This window comes from Sinohyriopsis cumingii, chromosome 6 (assembly GCF_028554795.1).
Source record: "Sinohyriopsis cumingii isolate HCF-2022 chromosome 6, ASM2855479v2, whole genome shotgun sequence".
Classification (NCBI taxonomy): Eukaryota; Metazoa; Mollusca; class Bivalvia; order Unionida; family Unionidae; genus Sinohyriopsis; species Sinohyriopsis cumingii.
In genome coordinates, this window is record NC_142966.1 from 30,778,709 (window position 1) to 30,804,622 (window position 25,914).

The following is a 25,914-nucleotide window of genomic DNA, read 5'->3' on the forward strand; positions in this document are numbered from 1 at the left end:
TTAGTAAACCAGTCTTTTATTTAATAAAGAAGTATAGCTAGATATATAACTGGATCCATATTCAAATAATCAACATGCTTTGATGAAATCTCTTCACCTATGTTGATCAAAGAATTTCCTTCATGATCCCAGCTGTATTTTCATATGTGTATTCTGGCAAAGCATCGGTTTGAAGGCATTTGTAAACGAAAACATACTGCTCCTGAAATACGTATACACAATAATTAGGTATAATAAATATAAACTAATTATACAAATAGTAGTAGTAATTGTAACCGTTGTCATCGTAATAGCAGTAGTAGTAGTTGGTATGTGTAGTAATAGCAGCAATAATAATAATAATAATAATAATAAAATCTACACACAAAGATTATATTCCTGTATTGAAGATTCATCTTGGAAATAACAATACTGATTATTCAGGTGACACAAATGTATACAGATAAACTGAAATTCAAATTTACTTTTACTGCCATTTTTTATTCAAGACTATGAATTAAGCACTTTAGAAAACTCGAGGAAGACAAGCAATTAAAAGATACTTACAAATGTCGGTAGTAGTTTACAACTCCTTTCTAACATATCCGCACTTGTCCGCAAGATATGAATTTCTCCGTCTCTGCGAATTCTTTCTGTTTCATTCAGCAAGATGTAAATAATGCTACATCTGTCCAGCTCCCATCTGAGGTAATAATCAACAGAAACTCACATACAATTAATGAGACGCAACATAAGGTCTTGTTTTATCTTTCATACTTAATAATCAGTTTCAATAGCCTCAAATGTATTATTCATTTCGAATCGATATTTTGGTAATATCAATTATATATAAGACGAATGATTTGATCCAACAATTTTAATATTACTGAGGCGAAAGAGGTTGAATCTGCGTGGAAGTAAAACAAACGATTTGTTAGGACACAATGTAATTTATGCTTGAACATAATGTTTCAGAAACATCAAGGTACCATCAGATAATTACTTATCTGTGCAAGTAAATCAAACAATAAAAATTATATGCAAAAAGAAAATTTAAATCCCAATATATACTTATAAAATAAATGATATATAAAAGTAATTGTTAGGAATCGGACTTTAATTTGTCATGTAGTGCTGTTATATAGTAATTTTCTTGAACTATATGTTTAGTTCTATCTGCATGCAAGCTCTAACCTAAGGGGCACGAAAACAATCAAATTTTTCATTTAAAACAATAGCACAGTATATCATACTAATTCATTGGCGTTTAACATGTATGCCAGACTATTCAGTACGATATGATAGGAAGGTGCCAACACACAGAGAATACACTATTTGATGAAACATGGGTATCTATACGATATGATGGCATGGTGTCAAACACACAAAGAAGGCACTTCTTGATGAAAAAAGGGTATATATACGATATGATAGCACGGTGTCAACACACAAAGAAGAAGACACTGTTTGATGAATAAAAGGTATCTATACGATAAGATGGCACGGTGTCAACACACAAAGAATAGTCTGTTTGATCAAACATGGGTAACTATGTGATACGATTGCACGGTGCCAACACACAAATAAGACTCTGTTTGATCAAACATGGGTAACTATATGATATGAAGACAGGGTGCCAACACACAAAGCAGACTATTTTATGAAACCTAGGTAGTTCCACGATATGATGACACGGTGTCAACACATACACAATACACTGCTGAAAGTGGGTATCTATACGATATGATGGCACGGTGTCAACACACAAAGAAGACTATTTTATGAAACCAGGATAGCTAAATGATATGATGACACGGTATCAACACATACACAAGACACTGATGAAAAGAGGGTATCTATACGATATGATGGCACGGTGTCAACACACAAAGAAGACTATTTTATGAAACCTGAGTAGCTACACGATATGATGGCACGGTGTCAACACGCGCAAAATATTTAATGAAACATGGGTAGTTACACGATATGATGGCACGGTGTCAACACACAAAAATTATTTGATGAAATCTGGGTAGCTACACGTCATGATAGAACGGCGTCAACACACAAAGCAGAAACATAGGTTGCTTATCTTTTCAAAAACATAGTATTGTAATTATATGCACGTTAGAAAAGATTTCCACGCCATTGCATGTTACGCTGAATAGTAATAAGGTAAACCAAACAAATGAACAAAATGTAGTATCGGGTACAATTATGGAGTCCATCTAAACTAAACATCTACCCTTATGCTTAATATGTTCAACCCATGCCCTAGCATAATATAGTGCGATAATTATACAGAATAAAAAGGGCAAATAGAGGGCCCAATTTATGCAATAAAAAAGACTACCACAAGATTTATATGTTATATAGTTGCAGCTATGCATACAAACCTGGAGTAGAGGAGGAGAGGATTTAATTCACTTGGATTCGAATGGTACTGGCTAAAATCCTCAAGTAGTGACAAAACAGAGTTCGAATCTGAAGGTACCTCATGTGATTCTTCCCAGGTTTTCAGCAAGAACATCGTCAGTTTTTGTGGCTCTTTCTGTAGTGAGAAAAGAGAGATCCCTTCATATTTTCGTATTGGCAATACTTAAAAAATCATGAAAAGGAAATGGTTACATACGATGTGTATCGTATGGGCACTGAAGCGCACGCATAACCTTTAGAGAATATATTCCGATCATTATCTTAATCATTTCTAGTCAAACCGCTTTATGTGTCTTTACAAAATCAATGGTATCATCCTGTAACGCTACGATAATATCATAAAAGTGATTTCTTATTATTCTCTTAAACATAATGCAATATATAAATCATTGTCTCTTTTACAAAGGCAGATTATTACGGACTTCAATTAAATTAATCATTGTTTGATTTCTTAAGCAGGCAAATGTCATACCGTTTTATCACTTGTGATAGAAAACTGATTCCTTTCAAACGTTCCCAGGTCTTCTTTTTTCTTACATGTTATGTCCAAGCCAGCAACAGTTTTTGATTGATTGACTCCAATGGAAAACAAGACATCTTTAGACTGAGAATAGAAACGCCATTACTTAAACACGTCGTATTGTTAATATATATGCGTGACGTTGAAATTCAAAGGTTTCATAGCATTTAATTGTACTTTAATGTGTCATCTGATGCGTATTTCCTCATATGTCAATCCTATAACTTACCACAAGCCTAATATGCCCATAGTATTCAACACAAGGAAGTATCATACATTAATGTGCACACAATTTTACACACCATGTACCGGACAACGTGTTCTTATTATTTGCTGCCAGAGATAGTTGTTGTCCTTTACTGACTAGTTATTCCTGATCAAAAACTAATATTTACGTAATAGTGGTTCTAGTTTGTTCTATTTTTTATTTCACTACCATGTGAAAAGATTTATATAATAGAACATGTATTCTTTTAAATCAAGTTCGTTTCTACAGTATAAATATAAACTTGAAACCAAGGATATGTCTGTACACCATATACTGGTCAAAGCATCTAGTCTGTGGGGCACTGGCATTTACCTCAAAACAGTTTTCACAAAAGTCACCAGTTATAAAAAAGCCTAAAATAACGCGGGTTGGTTTTACCGTGGCATTTATATCTGTATTGAGTGTTTCACGTTTTAAATAGAGTATGATAATGAACCTTTTTTACCAGATTTGGATAATTTTCAAATTGGATGGTTGAGTATTGCTACATAGATCAGGTGGGATGTATTTCCACATAAGTCATGCATTGCGAAATAAATCACATGGATGAATAGCAACACTGAGTCGTAATAGAGATGTAGAGATGACTATTGTCGGAGAATTATTCTTATTCGTACTTCCTAATATTGCTCTTGTTTTAACATCCTTCTGCATATGTATTTAATATTGTGTTTAGATTTAATTTAAGAGGAACCGTTTGTTTGGATAACTCATTAGAATTACAACGTGCTCATTGCATTTGGACTTGAGCAACATTTTGGGATTATTGTGAATTTATTCAAAGACGCTGTAGACAATTCCTCTACGAGCCATCAACGCTATTTACACTTCAGCACATTCAAAGATATTCATTCTTACTTTTGAGGAACTTTTAAGAATATTTTGGATTTATTTCATAATACTGTAAGTTCCTCTTACATTTTCATTGCATAAATTAGAAAATTAAATTATTTCCTATATTTTACAAGCCTTCTTGGTTTCCCTTCTTTATATTACTTAATTTTAGACATCAGAGTCGTAACAACAGTGTTTTATAGGCTATCATTGAACTACAGAAATAGTGATATTGATAATGATATCAAGGCGTGGAATACCACATAATCTCGCAAATGGAATATTTTCGTTTGTTATATGCATGCGTATCACTTAGATTTTTATGGAAATGTTTTGCAATCATGGAAGAAGTGTTAAGTTAGCAGGGCTTAAAACATGTGTTAGGTGTATAAAATGTAGAATTGATACGAACAGTGTATATGTCAGACACTTTTACTTAATTGTTACTAATCAATAAAGTGCATTTCCTGTCATAGAATACTCACCTTTTTTAAAAACTAAAAGTACTTTGCTTCAAGAAACGCACCAGAATATGCGATCAATTTTTAACGATTAAATAATAAATTACATTTTCAGACAAGGTACGAATATGTCGAACCGTGTTCAACCTTCGTATCTCTTTATTTCAATATGCCTGTGATTCACATATAAGATTTATTTGTCAGTTTAAAAGTAAGAAACAATGTCATACACATTTTGTTCATTAGATGTCGACAGTATACATTTATAGCCCACTTACACTGTTGCTATCCACGATGATCAAACATTTGATATTCCTCTCTCGAATGGTGGCTAGCAGTGTTTCGTTGTCGACTCGTTTCATTGCGATGTAGGCATCTCTTCCCGACAGATTCTGTAATTAATATGTTTTCCAGTGACAAATATATAGCAATCAAGTACAACTGCTGACTTAGAGTCATCGACATAAGTAGAAAAGTGTCTGAATCAAGGGATGGATTCATATATAGAGATAAAGTTTGCAATTTTACCAAATCCCAGGGAATTAGCTCATTTGGATATAATTTTATGGTGCTTTGATTTCCTAGACTATAGAGTGGAAAATTTTGTATACATAAAGCATGTTCTGGGCAAGACATCTGGGTTTTAATATACCGTGACAGTTATAAATATAAAAAAGAAGCTGATGCCTCCTGAAAACGTTCAATAAATTTGCTGAAAGTGCTCATAGTCCTACTGAAAAAAAAAATATTCATTTGATTAATAGATAACATTCTCGAAATTCCATCATAGGTAGAATCTTTACAATGTATATTAAATAAGAGATGTTTACAGCTAAAATATAAATTTTACCGGAAGCCATATGATCTCAGACTGAAAGCCTTCGGCATTCGAGTAGACTGCAACATTGCTTTCCTCTTGTCCAAGCTCTAATTTCTTGAGCATCTGAAATAAGTTAAACAAATCATTAACTTGACGACGATTCCAACAATACTTAAAGCTACATCTTTACAGCCCTTACGAAATAATAATGGAAGAAATCTCACTGTCATAACGACATTAGATAGTTTATGAAACCATTTTATTTTAATCTTTTAATATAAATCCATGGAACCATACTCATCGCAACATGCGTATCTATGAAATATATGATATATGTATCCAGACATGATTATAACATAACATACTTAAATATGTATTAGTAACTGACAATTATACATTGAAGTTACACTACGCCCAATGACTCTAAAACTGAACTAAAACCAAGATAATCGCAGAGTTTATATTGAATCTGTACCTACAACTACTATTTTGTTTCACCAATTTCAAGATCATCGCGTCTGTAAAGGTTTATATCATATTCAATGTGATAATGGTAAAAGAGAAAAATGAATCAGGAAATGTTTTGCAAAAATACACAAGACATGCACAACTTTCACCGTTAGTAGCAGTTTCCAGTTTCTCGGACTCTAAATTGGTCTATCTTTCCTTTATGAATTCAATATGCAAATTCATCATGTAGCGTTCTATTAACTGAAGTTCATGTGCTAATGCATTTATTTCATTCACCGCTGGATAAGTGACTAGATTCGCTTCAAGAGTTATATATCTCACCACTACGATTTCTTATTATGGAATCAAACGAAGCAAGCGCGTTAATAATAAGACATAAGCAACAGTTTAGTTACTGTTTGGTGTATATTGAGCACGCGCTTCACAAGTTCTCGCAAATTTTTTAACCCACAGATAAGGAAAATGTCACTATCAAGATTGTAAGATTTCCGTTTGACCATTCATGAAGTAAAGAACTCATTAATTCACTTGGAGATTTCCCATAAATTTTATAGGTGATTCAGTATGAGACTTTGCTCATAAACTTTACTTTAAAAAAAAATTAAAATTGCGTTTTTTTTATACTACGTACATTGTATTGTCTTTGCAGGCGAGTCAGTCCGGACATTTCGTCTTGCTCCATTAAATGTCTGAGTACATCTGAAAACTGTTTCTTAAGTACAGGTATTGTTCCAAATCCGAGAGTTTCTGCGACAACATCATGCAGGAATATAAACTGATTCTAAAGAAAGAAAGAAAGCCATATACATATATATGTATATAGGTAGGTAAGAACGTAGATAGATATGTTATATTTTACACTCTCAGTTAAGTTTTGCTTCTATTGTTGCATGATCTGAAAACTGACTAACTGAAGATAATAATAAGATGAGTTTAGGATCTGCAATGTGAAGAATTGATCTACAATTTGAGATAACATCAGCTAGCATAACTGCCTATTTATTTTATGTATAAAAAACGTGTATTTCAAGCGGAAACGTTTCCATTGCATTAGCAAATGCTGCCAACACTAATTTCCAATGTTTAAAATGTTCAGTTTACATTTCTCTTGTTCTTGCTTATTCGTGTTCATTTGTTGAAACCGACATGTTAGCTCTATCATGTTTTAATCTCTTGAGTCATACGTGGCATAAGGTGTCATCATGGCTCTGAGAAAACAATTGGGAATTTAAAAAAATACAATACAAAATCCATTATATTATATAGGCTACTAAATAATATGGTACTACAGCAAAAATAAAAGTGGCCTGATCATCAATAGTACCGCAGTCTGGACCATGTTGACTCTCTGCTCTCGTAAATTCTCGACACACTTGATAACGGCGACACGTCCCGTTTCACATGTCTCGTCGTAAATGATGTCCAAAGCGATGAATGTGCCTGTTCTCCCCACTCCAGCACTGAATATGGATTTCATTAGATTTAGATAATTCTGTCAAACGATACACTTATATTTGTATGGAATACTGATCGTATCGCAAACACTCTGTTTCTTTCAAACAAGTATTATTTGCAACATTTGTGTCAGCAACTCTCGACATTCTACAAGCGGTGAAGAATGGCAATTATGCCAAATTCATTTTCATATATATATATATATATATATATATATATATATATATATATATAGTCACGTGATACTTTTTTAAAACAGCTATAGTCGTGGATATTGACGTTTAATTTTAAAGATGTTAGACAGACAGGCTAAATATTTATCCTTTTTTATTTTTCTTTTTATTGCATTATAATGTGGACCATCAGTTATCAGTTGATCTAAATATCACACAAGGGTTATGTATACTTTACGTCCCTCTGAAACATAGACAAAGATAATAAACACTCAAACTTCATTCCCATTGTTTTAATTCTAATTCATTAATTTCCAAAAGTGCGATTCCAAAGTATACCTGCAGTGCACAACCATTGGACTCTTGCCATATGCCTTGTGGTTCCTGACAGATTTCCAGAATTCCACAAGTGACCAGGCCGTGTCCGGTACGTCTTTGTCTGGCCAGGCTGTGTAATGAAACTGAGTGACCTTCCTCGACTTGCCACTCTAAATAAAAGAATCCACGTAGTGGTACTGGTTTAGCAACTGATTGTTTTCTTTTCTAGTAATTTCCTTGGTGCATAACTGAAGTTTTACTTATAAAAGTTGCTTCAACCCGTTCTGGTAAAGGGTGTTAAACAGCTATTACTTTAAAATAAAGGTGGGTAGCTTATTTTCTGTTCAAGATAGCATCAAATAAACGATTAAATTTCTCTTCATATGTGATTCGATTTCTCGATATCTAAACGTTTCTTTGCCAATGGCCATCTCTCGCACATATTAATGAGTGTAGAAAACATAAATACCATCATTCTTTGTAACATTTTGTTATGATTTCCTTTTCACGCCTCTTCTACTCTTACTGGCTACTTTAGTTGCATTCATATGCATATATATACTGGAAATTATTAGCTGTAAGTACATTATTATAAGTGCTTTATAAATACGGTAACATATTTGTAATTTTAAGAGCAAAACACCAAATACTAAGTAAATATCAGAGAAAACTTAATACATCTCAAGCTATTTTTTGTCATCATAACATTGTCACTTCCATGTTTCACCAACAAAACTATGCAAGAATTTAAGACAGAATCATGTAGCAATTCCATGTATAATATTTAATGCCAGTCTTGCAGAGCTTATCTGTAAATCAGATTTGAGAAAATTATAAATATTTACATAGAAAGCAAGAGATTAGCATACTCACAAATGAACTTCAGATGTGAATGCTATTTATCCTTTATAGTAAAAACGAAAGAATAAGCAATGCACCGTTAAATGCTGACTAAGTATGGACTCGTTTGCTGTTAGATTTATATTCTATCAAATAAGAAGCAGAAGATTTCGAAGTTGAATGTTCCATTAAAAGACAGCTGTTTATTTTTTGAACTCTGATATATTAAATTATATTTTAATGCACATCCCTCTTAACAAGTACTACAATGAACAGAATTTATTTTATTAGTTCATCAGGACACATGCGTAACATTTACCACAGTTAGTTGTAAGTCTCTTCTGACACAGTCAGCGAAAGATTCATTTCGTAGACTTTTAACCGTCACATCTCCGTACGTCTGTTCTTCTTTATCCGGCCAGTACTGAATACACTTCATCTAGACAAAAACATAATGTTCACTCTTCTTTTGTTCTTAAACAGTATTGGTATACATAGCTGGATATAGTTTTTGATGATCAATTATTCATTATTTGTCCGCAAAATATGAACGCTATATGTAGGATAATATTATACACATAATCAAAAGGGACCCGCATCTCAACCCCTGATGGTAATATCGAACTTTTGGTTCCGTTTGATCAATTTGTCAATATGCAAAACCTTGCGATACTTAGAGCTTGGTTAATATTTGTTAATTGGGTTAATGTGTGTTAATACACTGCCATAAAATAAACAACTATTTGTCACATAATTCAGAGTACGACCTTCAAAAGGATATTGTTAAAAAGAAAACTCATATGATGCGAGGGTGAGATTTTATTGTTTCGATGTCCAGGTACATAAGAATTGATATGTTATAATTAAAGTTTTACAAAAATCAGTTAAGACAGAAATCATGGATCTTCCATGTTTAAATTAAGCACTTCTAATTTCCGATCACGATTTATATAGTTCAACTATTCCAGTGTTCTGCTGTTATTGATCTGAATCAAATAACATTAGATATCCAAATATTTTAGCGCCTTTAACGATTTTAAAGCATAGATCGTTCTAGGTATCAACATGAAGAAAAATATTGCTTATTCTAAAGCTAAATTGGAAAGATCAATTAGCTTTTACCTGGACCTTGTGTTACAAGTAGTATTATTGCGTATTTTCTGTGATTTAATAATGGTTTACGCATTATCAATGCAAGCATCTCCACATTTTGTGTTTAAAAGACCGAATCTAACATTGTCATCATAAACATTGTCGTCATTATCTGATAACATATTTGCAGATATGAATGTGTTATGTTCTCCTCTAAGTTAAAGAACCAATGTGGAACAAAACCAGAGGAGGAGAAAATATAAAACTTCAAGTCTTCTAGGTTTAAATATTCAAACATTTTAGCACCTTTGTCGATGTAAAAGCATAAATCGTTCTAGGTATCAACATGAAGAAAAATATCGCTTATTCTAAATCTAACTTGGGAAGATCAGTTAGCTTTTACCTGGATGTTATGTTACAAGTAGCATTATCGCTTATTCTTCCTGGTTTAATAATGTGTGCCTATTATTACGCATTATCAATGTAAACTTCCCCATATTTTGTGTCTAGAAGATCCAATCTAATATTGTCATCATAAAGATTGTCGTCATTATCTGTCCACACAATTGCTGATATCAATGTGCTATGTTCTCCTCAAAGTTGAAGAACCAATGTGGAACAAAACCAGAGGTGGAAGAAACTTAAAACCAATGTTGGATAACACAGCGATAGACATATATTCTGCGTCAGAATTCCCTTATTTATAATAGCATAAGCTTATAAACCCAACCATCACCACAGACACATCCATAGTCCCATAACCTGGTTTCTACCATTGAAATGTCCATAATCACACAAACCCCTGCGACATGTGAAAATTTATATTTATGATTTAGACCAACCTTGCCCATTTCACTGAGATTTGTCAGCATGACGATGCATTCTGTCATTTCTTGCCATACCATCCACCAGAAATCTTCTACTGTTTTGTTTATGGGACCTGTGATTGTTATCAACTGAATTAACTCATGCATGATCTTTTGATTTTGTATCTGTCATAATACGTTTAGAAGATACTACGTGAGTGTTCATATAAAAACAAATTAGGTAGAGAATTTAGTATTTTCGTTTGTAAAATTTGGCAAATGATGTTAAATTTATAATCAAAAATGTCTTTTAAAATAAGAAAAAGTGCAAAAACATGTTCATCGCCATACTTAATTCCAAAATTTCATTCAAAACACCTCACAAAATTGTGGTGATATGAGCTTTAAGTACATGGATGTGATCATTTACTTAATTTAATGCAAAGTGATGATAAACTAGAGATTACTTTTTGTCCTTTAGGAAATCATACAAACAGGATGTAAGATACAATGACAGCAGAAAAATATTCACAACGATTGAGCTATAATCTCATTGCCTCTATTTCATCGAAAATTAAAAGCCTATGTTATCTCCTTATCACCATGGAAGAGTTATCATTTTGCAAAATAACGGTAACCATGTAATAATTTCCCTGAAATCGAGCTATTATGACGTATCCTATAAAAGACAAAAACACTGAATGGTGGTCATTGCAATGCAAGCAAATTCCAAACTACTCTCCTTCTTAAAGTTCTTGATATCTATTACGATACACTACTAATATTGAACAATATTTTTCATTGATTGAACAACCATTTTACGAGAATGTGTACAAACCTTGCGCAGCAATGTAGCACTTGCGGCCTTCAAACCCCTGTAAGAAAAACAATATCTTAAACAACTGTATCTTAAACAACTGTATATGGTTTTACGGTGACTTCAATGTTTCATTAAATATATTTGTATTTTTAAAAGTTAAAAAAAACTTATAGTTTCGTAACGTCATTATCTTATCATCGTTTGCACCCGAATGCGTGTATGCAAATTACATGACCGCTCTGGTGGCAAATGATTAGGGCGTCCGCCTCGGATGCGAGAGGATGGCGGTTCGAGCTCCGGCCGTGTCATACAAAAGACTAATAACAAATAGTACTAACAGCTGCCTCCCTAGGCTCTCAGCATTAAGAAGTTAGTGTTAGGACTAGTCGGCCTGGTGTCAGGATAATGTGACTTGGTGGGACATCATGCTGCATGTCTCCGGCATGATGCCCCAGTGCTAGACATCACTAAACTGTCACACTGCAGAAACTGTAGTGATAGGACTGAACAATTGTTAAACCTACCTTAAAAATCCTAATCACACACACAGAAACGCAAATAAACTTACATCACTATTAAGTCATAATGATACATATATGGTACACAAAAGTACATAGTGCGTACTGGATGTAATAAAAACAATTATATGTGGACTGACCCACTTAGCTCCTAATTTTATTCAGACTTTCGATATCGTCCATAAAAATAATGCAATTAAATTTCCTTTCACCTGCTGCACGTCGATATTTTTATCTGTTCCTGCTTGTGCTGATTATTATTATTATCATTATTATTATTATTATTATTATTATTATTATTATTATTATTTCCATCTGTATCATATACCTTTATATGGCTGGCGTTGATATAGTCCGAATCATTTTCCTGCTCCGAGTCCTGTGTCGAATCTCGTTTCAGAACTACCCTATTAAAGTCATCTGGAAAATAATATCTCCGAGTTCAACTTTATTTAAGAAACTAACTATATCCAAAGGAAATTAGAAAAATGAGGACAGACTGACAGATGAATTTTCAAAACAGGACAAGATAGATAGATAGATAAATCTCAAAAGGGTAACGATTAAATTTTCAATTGATGAAACGAGTTGAATAATTGAATAATGTCCTTCTTTTGCGACCAAAAGCTGGACATTATTTAACGAGTGTCATACATTTATTATAAAATCATTACCCATTTGAAATTCTTTTTATCACATAGTTTTATATCAATAGAAATAATTTGGATAGAAATAATAATGAATAATTTCTTTCATTCTGACAGACGCTGTACCTTTTATTTGTTGTGCGTAAAAATTAGTCCCAAACAAGGTTGAAATAGTGAAAGTATATTATACATTTTTGCCAGCTATAAATCAAAGAACAAGCGTTCATGAAAATAAACAGAACATTTTACAAAAGACAAAACATTTGCCAACACAAAGTAATAATGTGTGCGTCGTTACATTATTTGATATGGTGCACAGTACTGGTTTGAGTTGGCCTATATACACAACACAGTGACAGTGTTTACACTGAAATTCCACTTCACAACTAAAAATTACATTGTTGCGATATTTTGTGAAAATAAGAGTACTGGCTGCAGAAATATACATACTTACAGTAATGTATATGTGACCGGATATTTGCAGTATTTGATTTGGAACATTAGATTGTACAGAAGACGTGAACAAAATCTCTGTTTGTGTCGGACGTCCATTACATATTTACCGCTTAAAAATGCTGTGGTTGGATAAAGTTATGTCAGTGGTGGAGACCGGTTTATGTTTACATTCTTCTGTGCACAAAGATGAGTTTATTTACTGCAGTAAGTTCACATTTAAACAAAGCTTGTATATAGGTTCAATTCCATCCTACAGATATACCGCCCTCTATCCCCAAACCCACCCTCGCTATCAATTGAGTTGTTATTGTTCTTGTCTTTGGGGGCTTTTGCAATTTTTCATGTTGTGGTATGTTATGCATGACATAATGAACCCTTGTGACAGTAAATTGGCAATATTGAAACCGACGCGACCACTTTCCCCCAATTCCCTTTCACGAGTCGAATCAAACATGGCGGCCTAAATGTTCAATGAAAACAAAACATTCCAGAACGCTGGGTTAAAAACTGTTTCCGACGATCGCAGCCAGTCAGTAAAGAGAATACTGCACAATAATTTCGTGGGCTTATTTGAACAAATGAGAATCACATAAAGTGATATGTTCACATATTATAATATCAAAATTATGAAACTTTACACACTATAGTCAAAGTGTACCGACTATGTGATATATATATATATATATATATATATATATATATATATATATATATATATATATATATATTGTATTACTGGCTGGCTTTCCTAATCACAGAATATTTCGTTTGTCTGCATTTTGTACTTTACTTAGTCCTAAATAACAGTGTAAGTCACCAGTGACAATTATTTATAAACAATATAATACGAGGCTGAAATTTTCACTAATTTTTTGGATTAAATGTTCAGATCATTGTAATGGTACACATTTTTATAGTTTTCATTCTTACCTTATACATTTCTGGAATGAAAAACTTCGTTAATTGACAGTATTTTGTGAAAATAGTAATTCCATTCTAAGTCAAAAAGGGTATAAAATCTTGTCTACTTAACAAAGTACTCAATCCTGCCTTAATATCTGAAGCAGAATCATTCTTGTCATTGTGTTCAGATTTGATTTTGATTATTTTCATTTGACTTATTCAAATTATTATTCACTGGAATAACAAAATGCTCAATAACATTCTTGAAATGTAAAAATTTTTTTAAAAAATTGTGAATTCAGATAAGAACGTTTTCTATAATATTATTATGACACATCAAAAACCATAGCAGATCATCAAACTCCATACTATAGACCCATTAAAACATTCAGTATTGCAGGTTATTTGGAATGCCATCATATTTTAACTGGAACTTCATACAGTTGGACTTGTGATATAAGGTTTAATGCAATTTCGGTTTAATTAATAATACAGAAATTTTCACCTAGTATGCTAGGGCAATAAATTATTTGTAGAATTTTACAAAATTGTTGGTCTTGGTTGTTTTCTGAAACGGAGATTAAGACAATAGAGTCCTATCAGAGTATATATATATAAATTATAAAATAAACAACACCAACACGTAGAATGTGTGACCGGTTTCGCTTTAATGCTTCATCAGACTGAATTCAAACTGAATTCAATATCATTGCTTACGTCGTTAAACATGTTGTTTCTAAGTGATCAATGAAATAAACAATGATATAAACAAGATGACGTCATAGCTTACATTTTTAACGTAATTATCTAATACTTTAACGAATAATTTACATGGAGATGTGCATATACAGCAAAGATTAATGATATCTTAATACATAAATATATATATATAAAACTGGATCTTAAAGATACATATATCTCTACTGAAAACTATATATACGATTTATCAACAAATAGAGATAAACAGTTTTAATAATATTAGTATTATGTATAATACATGCTTATTAGAAGAAAAGAAAACAAATTACACAAAAAAAATAATTACAAAGATAAATGTAATCAACATATACACTAGTATAATCTTTATAGCTGTTAAAGTGGTTATCAGAACTCAATTTATTTAATAAAAATATAATAAAAATATGGTGTGCATTACGGTTACTATCAAGTATTTTATAAATAATTAATCAAATTATATTGATAATTAATTACAAATTCAAATTCGTTTTTAAAGAATTAGTAAACTTATTTTTATGTTATTAGATTATACTTTTACCAATTAAGATTTTCTGCAAAGTAAAATAATATGAAATATTCATATCTAATTGTAAACAGGGGACATAATTCAGAAAAAAATTAAAAAAAAAAAAAAAAAATTAAAAATTAATAAAAAATTACTAAATGTCATATAGTGTTTTTGAATTTAGACCTTTTGGATATACCGTATTAAGACGGTGAATCCAATAGGTTTCCTTTAGTAGACGTTCCATTTCAGAATCAGCTTTAACAATAGGTTGGAAGGAGAAATCTTGCAATGTATGGGAATTTTTGTTAAAATGTGCGGCAACATGAGATGAAAATAATTTTTTATATCTGATCTATGTTGGTTCATACGTTTAGATATTTGTTGACTGGTTTGTCCAACATATTGGATGCCACATTTTTTGCACGTTATCAAATAAATAACATTGGATGTTGCACAATTAATGTCACAACGCATATTAAAAATTTCTTTCGTATTATTACTATTAAAAGAAGTATTTTCATTAATAAATGAACAGTGTGAACATCTAGGTCTATTACATTTAGTTGATGATCCTATTTTATATGATGGTTTTTCTAATTTGGAATTAGTTAGGAAATCTTTCAGATTTTTAGTCCTTTTATAAGCAAGTGTGGGTTTGCTTTCGTGTAGCGATTTAACACTTGCTTTACATGATAAGTTTAATAAATCCCAATATTTATTGATAATCTTACCTATATTAGGCAAACTTGGATTATATTCAATAACAAAAGGAATGATATGTTCATTTCTATTTTTGATTTTATATTGTAAAGATTCAAGCTGTGTAAGAGAAGATACCTTTTGGAAAGCAGTATTAATGATGTCAATAGGGTAATTTCTATTTAAAAAATGCTGACCTAGCTCTGTCAAAGATGATTTAAAAACAGCATCATCCGAAATAATTCTTCTGTATCTTTTTGCTTGACTATATGGTATCCCATTTTTACATGATTTAGGATGGCATGAAGAATATTCAACATATTGATGAATATTCGTGTTTTTAACATGAACCATGGTAGTAATTTCATTATTTTCATTTTTCATGACATCAACGTCCAAGAATGAAACTTTAGTTTTAGAGACATTGAATGTAAATTTTATTGTTGGATGTAATTTGTTTAAACTGTCTATAAAGTAATAAAGGTCTTCTAATGAAATATGTTGGACAAACCAGTCAACAAATATCTAAACGTATGAACCAACATAGATCAGATATAAAAAATTATATCGATCAATCATTTTCATCTCATGTTGCCGCACATTTTAACAAAAATTCCCATACATTGCAAGATTTCTCCTTCCAACCTATTGTTAAAGCTGATTCTGAAATGGAACGTCTACTAAAGGAAACCTATTGGATTCACCGTCTTAATACGGTATATCCAAAAGGTCTAAATTCAAAAACACTATATGACATTTAGTAATTTTTTATTAATTTTTAATTTTTTTTTTTTTTTTTTTTTTTTTTAATTTTTTTCTGAATTATGTCCCCTGTTTACAATTAGATATGAATATTTCATATTATTTTACTTTGCAGAAAATCTTAATTGGTAAAAGTATAATCTAATAACATAAAAATAAGTTTACTAATTCTTTAAAAACGAATTTGAATTTGTAATTAATTATCAATATAATTTGATTAATTATTTATAAAATACTTGATAGTAACCGTAATGCACACCATATTTTTATTATATTTTTATTAAATAAATTGAGTTCTGATAACCACTTTAACAGCTATAAAGATTATACTAGTGTATATGTTGATTACATTTATCTTTGTAATTATTTTTTTTGTGTAATTTGTTTTCTTTTCTTCTAATAAGCATGTATTATACATAATACTAATATTATTAAAACTGTTTATCTCTATTTGTTGATAAATAGTATATATATATATATATACCCATGTGTACACACCAGCAAGAAACTTACGTTCCTACTCTGACAATCGTATACTTATTATTCCCACTATGAAAAGAAAGTCATATGGACAGCGTTCTTTTGCAGACCAGGGCCCAGCAACGTGAACTGAATTGCCCACTGAACTTAGACACAAAGACACAGTGATCACATTCAAGAGGGCTCTCAAAAATCACTTATTACGACTGCAAGAGCAAACTTAAAGACCTAATAATGTTTCCTACCTGAAATATTTTCAGCATGTTTTTTTTTTATTTTTTAATGTTTTTCTATTTTCATGGTGTTTGTCTTTGTAATAATATTATATTTTTTTTTATCTTATAGGTGTTGTCTGATGTTGTAAAGCGTTTAGAGCTTCTAAAGATTAGGCTCTATACAAAGTCCTCATTATCATTATATATATATATATATATATATGACAACATTCTCGTTGGATTACAGTTAGCATCTGTAGCAATTAGTTAAGAATGTCAAATCCTAAACGCAAGGCACATGTGAGATACTAAAGACAGAAAGTTTACAGAAGAATCTGACTACTGCAAATGAGGTATCTTACATGGATACATTGATTTGTATCGGTTCTTTGAAGGATTTGCCAGGGCTCCTTCGTGCGTCTTGGTCAACCCTTGACTGAATTCCTGTTATAAATAAATATTTTTAACATGTTAACCTCAACCTTTTATTTCCATATCCTTCATGGAAAATGTATCTATTGCATAACCAGGACTTAGCTACATACAATCTTTTCATCAGATTAAATTTAGGTAAAGTACTCTGAGGCGTTTATCAAATATTGTATGTAATGGAAGAAATTCTTATTAAGTATTCAATGCGTGCGTTTTAATGTAGGACGCAGGCGCGGTAGACTGTCATTTAAGAAGTTTTCTTTCCAACCCATCTTCATTTTTAGATGAACTGAATTGACCGTTTATAAATGTCAAGATGCTGTGATATATATTTCAACTTTGGCTTTCTGGAGAAACTATTTCGAAAGTTTCCAAAATGGAGTTTAATTGGTGTAATATTTTTGCTCAATTAGTGGAAAAGACCTACTTTGATATGGAATTGAAATAAACCTTCCTCTCACGTGATCAAACGTGTTTTACGATTTATCAAATTCGTTCAGTCCTCTGAAGATAAACGACAGACGTTATCTTTTTTATGTAGTGATTTGTCTTATAAATCCATGGGAAAATCACAGATTTGCACATAGATTAACTCCAACAATAATGTGACATGTATCTATGTAGTGGAAGAGTACCATCATCATCCGGCTGCATATGCTAGTATTAAACGGAGAGTTGGTATGTACCCTTTGAGAAATGGCCGCTATATTTGCTTTGTTCTATTTTGTTCCTAGGAGAGAAAACAACTTTCCAAACCAGGATCAATCAATTAATTTATCCCAACGAATACTTTCTTTCTTTTGGCATTAAATGGTTGCTTGTCAAAGTTCTAAGTATATCCCTTTCTGCATGTTAATGGTATTATTCATGATATCAAATTGTAACAAATTACGTTGTCGATAATTCTGTGAAGATGTAAGTCAATCTGTGTTTCTCTCCGAAATGTAGACAAGTAAGCCTGTTATTTGTATTCAGTTAATGGAGGATATCGCTCGATCGACCATTATCCAGCCCATGTTATTTGTATTCAATATGTGGAAGATATTACACTAGCGTCCATTGTCCAGCCCGTGTTATTTGTTAGAGATTGTTAGAGTAGAGGCAAAGCTATCGCTTATTACTTGAACAAAATGTTTCATTTGACAGATTTTTATCATATTTGCCATGATTCATGATCAATATAAGCCAATTCATCGTGTTACACATGTTATTTTGTTCTTTATACTGAGGTCAAGGTCATAGACATAGAAAATGTGCGTTAACGTTTTTTTACAGTGGTTTTTATTTGCCTTTATTTTTAATCCGCTTGTTGGACTTTGCTCAACCTTTACGATCAATAGATATGAAGCTAAGACAATTCATTCAAGCAAATGGTCGTTCATTCTTTGACCTCGGGGTTAAGTCTGCGCTTTTTACTTCAATGCTTGGATTGTGGGCTCCACATCCTGGCCCTGACTGTTTTGTATCGAGTACAAATCATTTATTACAGGAACGCAAATAAGTGATTTGCGATGACTTCGAAGCACATTCGAGTACATCTTAGACGTAACGCTTTTGCACAAATTTTAATTAGTGAAATACAACAAACAAACAAAAATAACCTTAAGAAAAAGAATTTTGTCGGTGACGTCAGGCAGTAAAATCTTATTTCTTTTCATTAAAAACGTGTTACTTACTTGGAACTCTGTCTCAAATTCTTCTTTGTTTGCTTTCTTCTTCATAACGTGACCCCAAAAGGAGAGAACTGGTATACTATGAGAAATCAGCTGTGTCTTTTTCTCTGTATTTTGGTATACACTATCTGAAAATTAACACAAAACGAGACAGAAAGTTGAGTTAAAATTATGACGAAAGAATTTCTCCTGGTAATAAAGTATGTCCTATCGAAATATTCTTATTGTGTGTTCCTTAAAGTTTTTATGCATGTGGTCTTTCAGTATTCATCTTTATGTACATTTTAATTCTGTGAATGTATGTGTAAACAATGTTAGCAGATTTTGCTTTTAGACAAAACAAATTGCAACCAATAATCTTTCTGTGATAATGATAGGACTCATTCAAAAATCTACGAATTTATCCACCGAAAAAAATATGAATTGTTCCAAAAACATGAAAATCCATACCTACTAAAATAAATGATGACACAGAATCCATTTTGTGTATAATTTTAAAAATTCAACAAGGAAATGATTTAGGAAAAGCAATATTGGATAAACTGCTTGCAATCAATATTTATAGAACTAACGATTAGAAATTTACCTTTGGGGAAAGACGTATCTTCGATTTCTTGTGGTTTTCGAACACTGCATTCTCCTTCCTGGATCACTTGGTGTAACACTTTTTGCTCCTGATTCGGCACAGAGGGAACTTCCTTATTAAGGTTACTATCAGAGTCAACCAAAATAATTGACAATGTTAGCAGATTTATTGATAATATTTTTCAGTGCCTTCTAACATCTAACACTTACAAATCAAATCACTACAGGAATATCATTTTTTTTAAAAACCAAACAATTATCATGCAAATTATCGTAAGATATCTACTCCAGTATGTTATGAATATCTATATTGTGTGTTTATCTTTTATCCACATTTGTAGATTTTTACCATCATTTATAAACAACATATTGCATAGTTAATTTGTTTCCATAATTGTACGATATATTCTAAGATCATGTGTAAACTACAAATAGGTTATTTGCATGGATTTGAGTTCTAGATATGCTTTGATTATGAATTAATAAGGTTCTAGAGGATGAAACTGTTTACAGTTTATGGTAATTTTCCATTGAGATGAGGAGTTACTGACGTAGGTCACGTGGGGTTTTATAGCGACATGCAACGTGGGCGTGTATTGCCACATATATATCAGATAGAGAAGTATTGTGTCATAGATTAAGTAGACATCTATTGCAACATAGAGACTTACAGTGAAATAATTCCTAGCAGGTAATATAGGATATTGCTATTTAAATTCCTGTTTTATGTTCACTCTGCAGAGGTATATACTGTTGTGTTTAGATGAGAGGAATCATTTGTTTAAATTATTTATTGGAAGTACAAATTGTTCATGTGACTATTGGGACAAAACACCTTTTGGGATTATTGTGAGACATTTTGGATTACATCGCTGTGATACAGCAAGACTTTTGGCACATCGGCACATTCACGGTTATTGATAGTCAACACATTCAAGACCCGGAATTCATTCAAAACACTCTATTATTGTGAACTTGTGATCACAGTTTTATAATTATTTTGGATTTCACTCACAATACTGTAAGTTGCTCTTAACTTTTCATGTTATAATTTAGAAAATTGAATTTATTTAATTTTACTCAACTTATAAGTTTTACTTTTTCTATAGCTTAGTTTAAAATCGCAGGGTCGTAACAAAAAATTTTGGGCACCATTAGAGACATGAATATCCTTAAAATATTTCAAAGGAATCCAAATTATTTTTTAAATGTAAATTTAGTTTGTTTCGGAGTTTCATTGTCTCTGGTAAAGATTTAATTTTATGCGTTTATCAACACTTTAGTGAAACTAACACGCATTCACAATGTCAACTAATGTAGTGAATTTTGTTTCAAATCCGGCCAAGGAAGGAGTAGAACCTTCGAAAAAGAACGAGTTACTTCAAATTGCCAAACATTTTTTCTATTTCGGAAGTAGAAACATCTTCGGTAAAGAAGAAAAAATATTTTAGCGCACAACTTCGTTGAAAAGTATGTGATATATAAAATTGCTTTTGATTTGATTAGTAAGTCTCTGCCTGACTCTGGTTCAAGTCAAGAAAGCTTCAGAAAAAAATGATCAAAAAGGAAGAGAGGCAAATGCAAATTCAAAAGGAGAAAGAAGAAAGAGAAATGAAATGTAGAAAAAAGAAAGATTAAGATCAGAGAGGCATATGCAAATTAAAACACATAGAGACGAAATGCAAATGAAAAGAAAACAAGAAGAAGAACAACAAAATTTAGAGAGGGGAAAAAGGTTAGGAAGATAGAAGAGAGACAAAAATAGATGCAGAGAGAAAGAGAAAAAGAAGAAAGGGAAATGCAATTTAGATCATAAGAATTAGAACTGCAGCGAAAAGCACTCCCTTCCCCACCCACCCTTTATATACAAATTTAGTTTTGATATTACAATACATATGATGTGGGTACAAACATTTTGGGTAAAAGAAGTAGATCAATACTTCATCATTTTTAGAAATTTCCTAAATATCTGCAATGGCCAAGACAGCTATCTACTAAGTGTATTGTTACGTCATGGGGTTCCAACTTAATAATAATAAGATGAGGTAAAATCCAAACAAGCAATCAAGTTTTTCCAAAATATAAATTTCTTTAAATTAAATGTAAAATCAAATAAAGTGAACGTATTAAATATGACTTACAGTGAAATAATTCCTAGTAGGTAATCCTAAAAACTCTTAATTGTACTATCAATTTCTTACTAATCTGAAAACTGTTTTTTTTAAATTTCATTATATGTTATTGTAATGCAACATTGTATGTTGGACTTAACATTGTCAAAAATAAGGTTTATTTTCTACTTGACCTTAATTATTGACTTTTATATTCTGTAAACAACTCGTGTCTGTAATTCTATGATTATTTTGGAATTTATTTCGCAATAACGTAAGTTCTTTTTAACATTTTCACTTTGCATTCTAGTAAAATAAATTATTTGCTAAATTTTACGAAGCTTGTTGCTTTTCACTCTTTACCGTTACTTATTTTAAGAGCATTGACTCGTAACAAGTTTCAATTGACGTCTCCAATAAACTATCTCTGATTCGCAATACTTCAAAGAATAATTTGAATCGTATCCGTTTCCCTTTCGTCAACATAGACGAAGAGTCCTGTTCCGACCTTCAAATCTTATTGAACGATTCAAATGCTAACGCATGCGTGTTTACTCTCTATATAGTACTTGCACTTTGAATAACACGCTTTCTTTTACGTGACCCCAATCAAGCTTGCGCCATTCCTGGCATGCTTAGTTATTGATTTCACCTTAGCGAACGACCTTAAAGTTTACGTGTATTTCTACTATAATAGTAACCATTTAAAATAAAACTGTCAGCCTCAAACGACTAAAATAAAACATATTATGAATTCAAAAGATGATATATAATACCTTAACATTATTTATTGGCACAACTCGTGAATCTACACGTCATAACCACGAGTTGCTGATTATGGAATATCTCAGGTATTATCTTGAAGGCATATGAGTTGGTACCTAAGGCATATTGACAGAAGTTCGTGAATTGTAGAAGAAAAACTAGACAAACCAATATCGAATTTTCAAAGGAACAACTGTGTCATAGGTGATGCTCTGCCAAGAAGGTTGGGCAAGGTTACAATAGCCTCAGGAAGCTTACATTAGTTGAAGACTTCAAACATTCCGTTCTTTGTTATGTGAAAACCTTCCTTGATGAGCAAAATGTAACAAATTTAAAGAGTGCTGCTCAAACAGCTCACTAATATCCGTTGACTCACCAAAACATTCGTTTGTCAATAAATCTTCCTTTGAGCAATTGTTTGGTGGAAAATCATCTTAGTCTCATACGACCACTTCCAAAATCTCAATCTCGCACAACATATAGGAAACAAACTTCTGATAAGACTGAGCAGAATCGTAATTTCTTCCTGAGTGTAATTATTATAAGAAGAAAGGACAAGCACTTTATGTTTTATTCAAGTTGACAAATAAACAGCAGAATAAAGACAGGGTTATTCCAAATGATCTTATTTCAAAAAGGTCAACCTCATCGACATGTGATTGAAAGTAATACATTTGTGGTGAATCATACAATCCTCAATCTGACTCAATCATGGAGAATTATGAACCATTCGTGTCGAAATGTTCCGTATTACGTATTGATGGTTATATCAACTCTATCACTATTAAAATTTTAAGGAACACTGGAGCTTATACGAGTCTTATATTATCATGTATGTTTCCACTCTCTGACAAGTCTTTTTCTAATGAAAGTGTTCTTATTTAGAGACTAGAGTGCGAATTTTTTAATATTTCTCTCCATTATGTTAATTTGACATCCAATCCGGCCTCAGGAACCGTTAAAGCGGAAGCAGTGACTGCTTTACCCATCGATGGAATTAATTTATTACAAGGCAATGACCTAGCTGGAGATAAGATTGTAGTGAACCTACTTGTAACTGCCAAACCTTGTTTGGATCAGAAAGTTGATGATTTATAAAAGAACACAATCATTTATAAGCTTCTTGTGCAGTTACCAGAGCTATGAAAAAGAGATAATGAGAATGGTGTTAATCACACATTTATTGGCCAGTCTTTTGATGAGGTCACTTTTGCTTCCCGTTTGGATCAATCAAATGGATTGATCACGGTAATCCTCTTTTTACTACTCATTTGCTTAGATCTAATCATAATGACAAAACGCAATCACTCGTTGTTGAACAGCAACAATATACTGAGAACTCAAATTTGTTTCTGAGGGCTATTAGCGAAACTGCCACAAAGTACTGGTTGTAATTATTTTGTCAAACAAGGGGCCATAATGAAAATTGGAGACCGCCTGAGGTACTCGCTTGTAAGGCGTAGTCAGTGAGGTGTCAAATTATTGTACCAAAGTCATAATGAGAGGAAATTCCTAGCCTAGCCCATGAAACGCCCTTCGCTGGTCATTTAGATCTACAAGGCTTATCACAAGACCTTAAAACCATTTTAAGGGCCGAAAATTAAAAGTAAGGCTTCTAAATACTGTAGATCTTGTCACAGTTGTCAAATGGTAGAAAAACAAAATCAGAAAATACCTAAGGCTCATCTGTAACCTATTCTTGCATTTGTCGAACCATGTGGCAGAATAATTTAAGACTGTGCCGGTCCTTTTCCTAAGACCATGTCAGGCAATCAATACTTGTTCAGAAATAGTGTGTGTGCATCCCTCCTAAATTCCAAAGACAAATCCTTTCAGGAATATTAAAACTAAAATCGTAGCAAAACATTGATAACGTGTTTTACACGTTTTGACCATTCCCAATCAATCCGGTCTGATCAAGGGTCGAATTTCTATTTTATACATCAATTAGGTATCCACCAGTTTAAATATTCTTCCTAGCACCCTAAAGGTCAAGGGACTTTATAAATATTTCATCAAACCTTTGATGAATATGATTCAGGCATATTCCTTAAATACAGGAAAAGATTGCGATGAAGGTATTCATTTGCCGTTCTTAGCTGTTTCGAAATCATTTCAAGAATAATTACGTTTTATTCCTTTTGAACCGGTTTTGGGACATTATGTGCGTGGACCATTGAAGCTGTTAAAAGAGAAACTTCTTTTAATCGAAGATTCAAAAATATTTTTACTATGTCTCTGATACCAAATGCGAGTTGTCAAAGGTTTTTGAAGTGGCATGAACTAATCTTCACTCTACTCAGTCAATAATGAAATTACGGTAAGACAAAACTACAAAGAAAAGACGTATGCAGCCTGGTGATAGACTTCTGTTTCTCTTGCCCATATGTCACGATCCTGTTCAGGCTAAATAGTATGGTCCTCACACAATTGAAAATAAAGTACGTGCCATAAATTATATCATTAATACTCCTTGGAGGAGGAAACAAACAACTTTGCCACATAAATAATTTAAAGGAGTGTGTTGATAGAGATAGCAGTGTTAATCTTTCAACCATCGTAGTTGTATCTGTCTCAGAAAGTTAGTATTTAAACGATGGAATGCAATCTGTCGTCAGTGACTTTTGCGTAACCAATCTTCGGAATTCAGACATATTGAACAATAGATGCCAGAACCATCTGCATTTTCAGCCACAAAAAGAGGAATTAAAACAGCTGTGATATGAATATGTATACGTGTTCCCAGATGTCCTCATACGAACAAAAAACAATCTACCACTGACGTTGAAATTGAAGAATCTACACCAATGAAGCAGCATCATTACTGAATTAATCCTCCCAAGTAGAAATATTTGGAAAAAAAAAACTCAGTATTTGCTGGAGAGTGTTTGCATTGAACCAAACAAAAGTAACTGCAATTTGCCCTGTATTCTTCTGATAAAACCAAATAATAATCTCTGTATGTATACTCATTTTAACAGTGAACAGTGTCACCGAAACGGATTCATTTCCAATACCAAGAATCAGGGACTGCACTGGCAAATGTAAAATATGTTACTAGCATGACCTTTTCAAAGGATATTTTAAACGTTCCACTCACGGAAAGATCCAAAGAAATTTTGACATTTG

At 32.2% G+C, this 25,914-nt stretch overlaps 1 protein-coding gene across 1 annotated transcript; it reads right to left on the reverse strand.

Annotated features, from left to right (window-relative positions):
• On the reverse strand, nt 1-20,063 carry LOC149796573 (receptor-type tyrosine-protein phosphatase C-like). Its single transcript, XM_089961275.1, has 16 exons — nt 19,911-20,063; nt 19,328-19,452; nt 17,582-17,663; nt 12,140-12,231; nt 11,312-11,348; nt 10,510-10,607; nt 8,895-9,014; nt 7,757-7,905; nt 7,114-7,249; nt 6,421-6,570; nt 5,349-5,441; nt 4,777-4,890; nt 2,888-3,019; nt 2,376-2,530; nt 547-682; nt 1-202 (listed from the first exon to the last, which is right to left on the reverse strand). Exons 2-16 carry the CDS (start codon nt 19,370-19,372, stop codon nt 107-109), a joined length of 1,635 nt encoding a protein of 544 aa, XP_089817401.1. The 5' UTR covers nt 19,373-19,452; nt 19,911-20,063; the 3' UTR covers nt 1-106.
• Between the last annotated feature and the right edge of the window lie 5,851 nt (nt 20,064-25,914).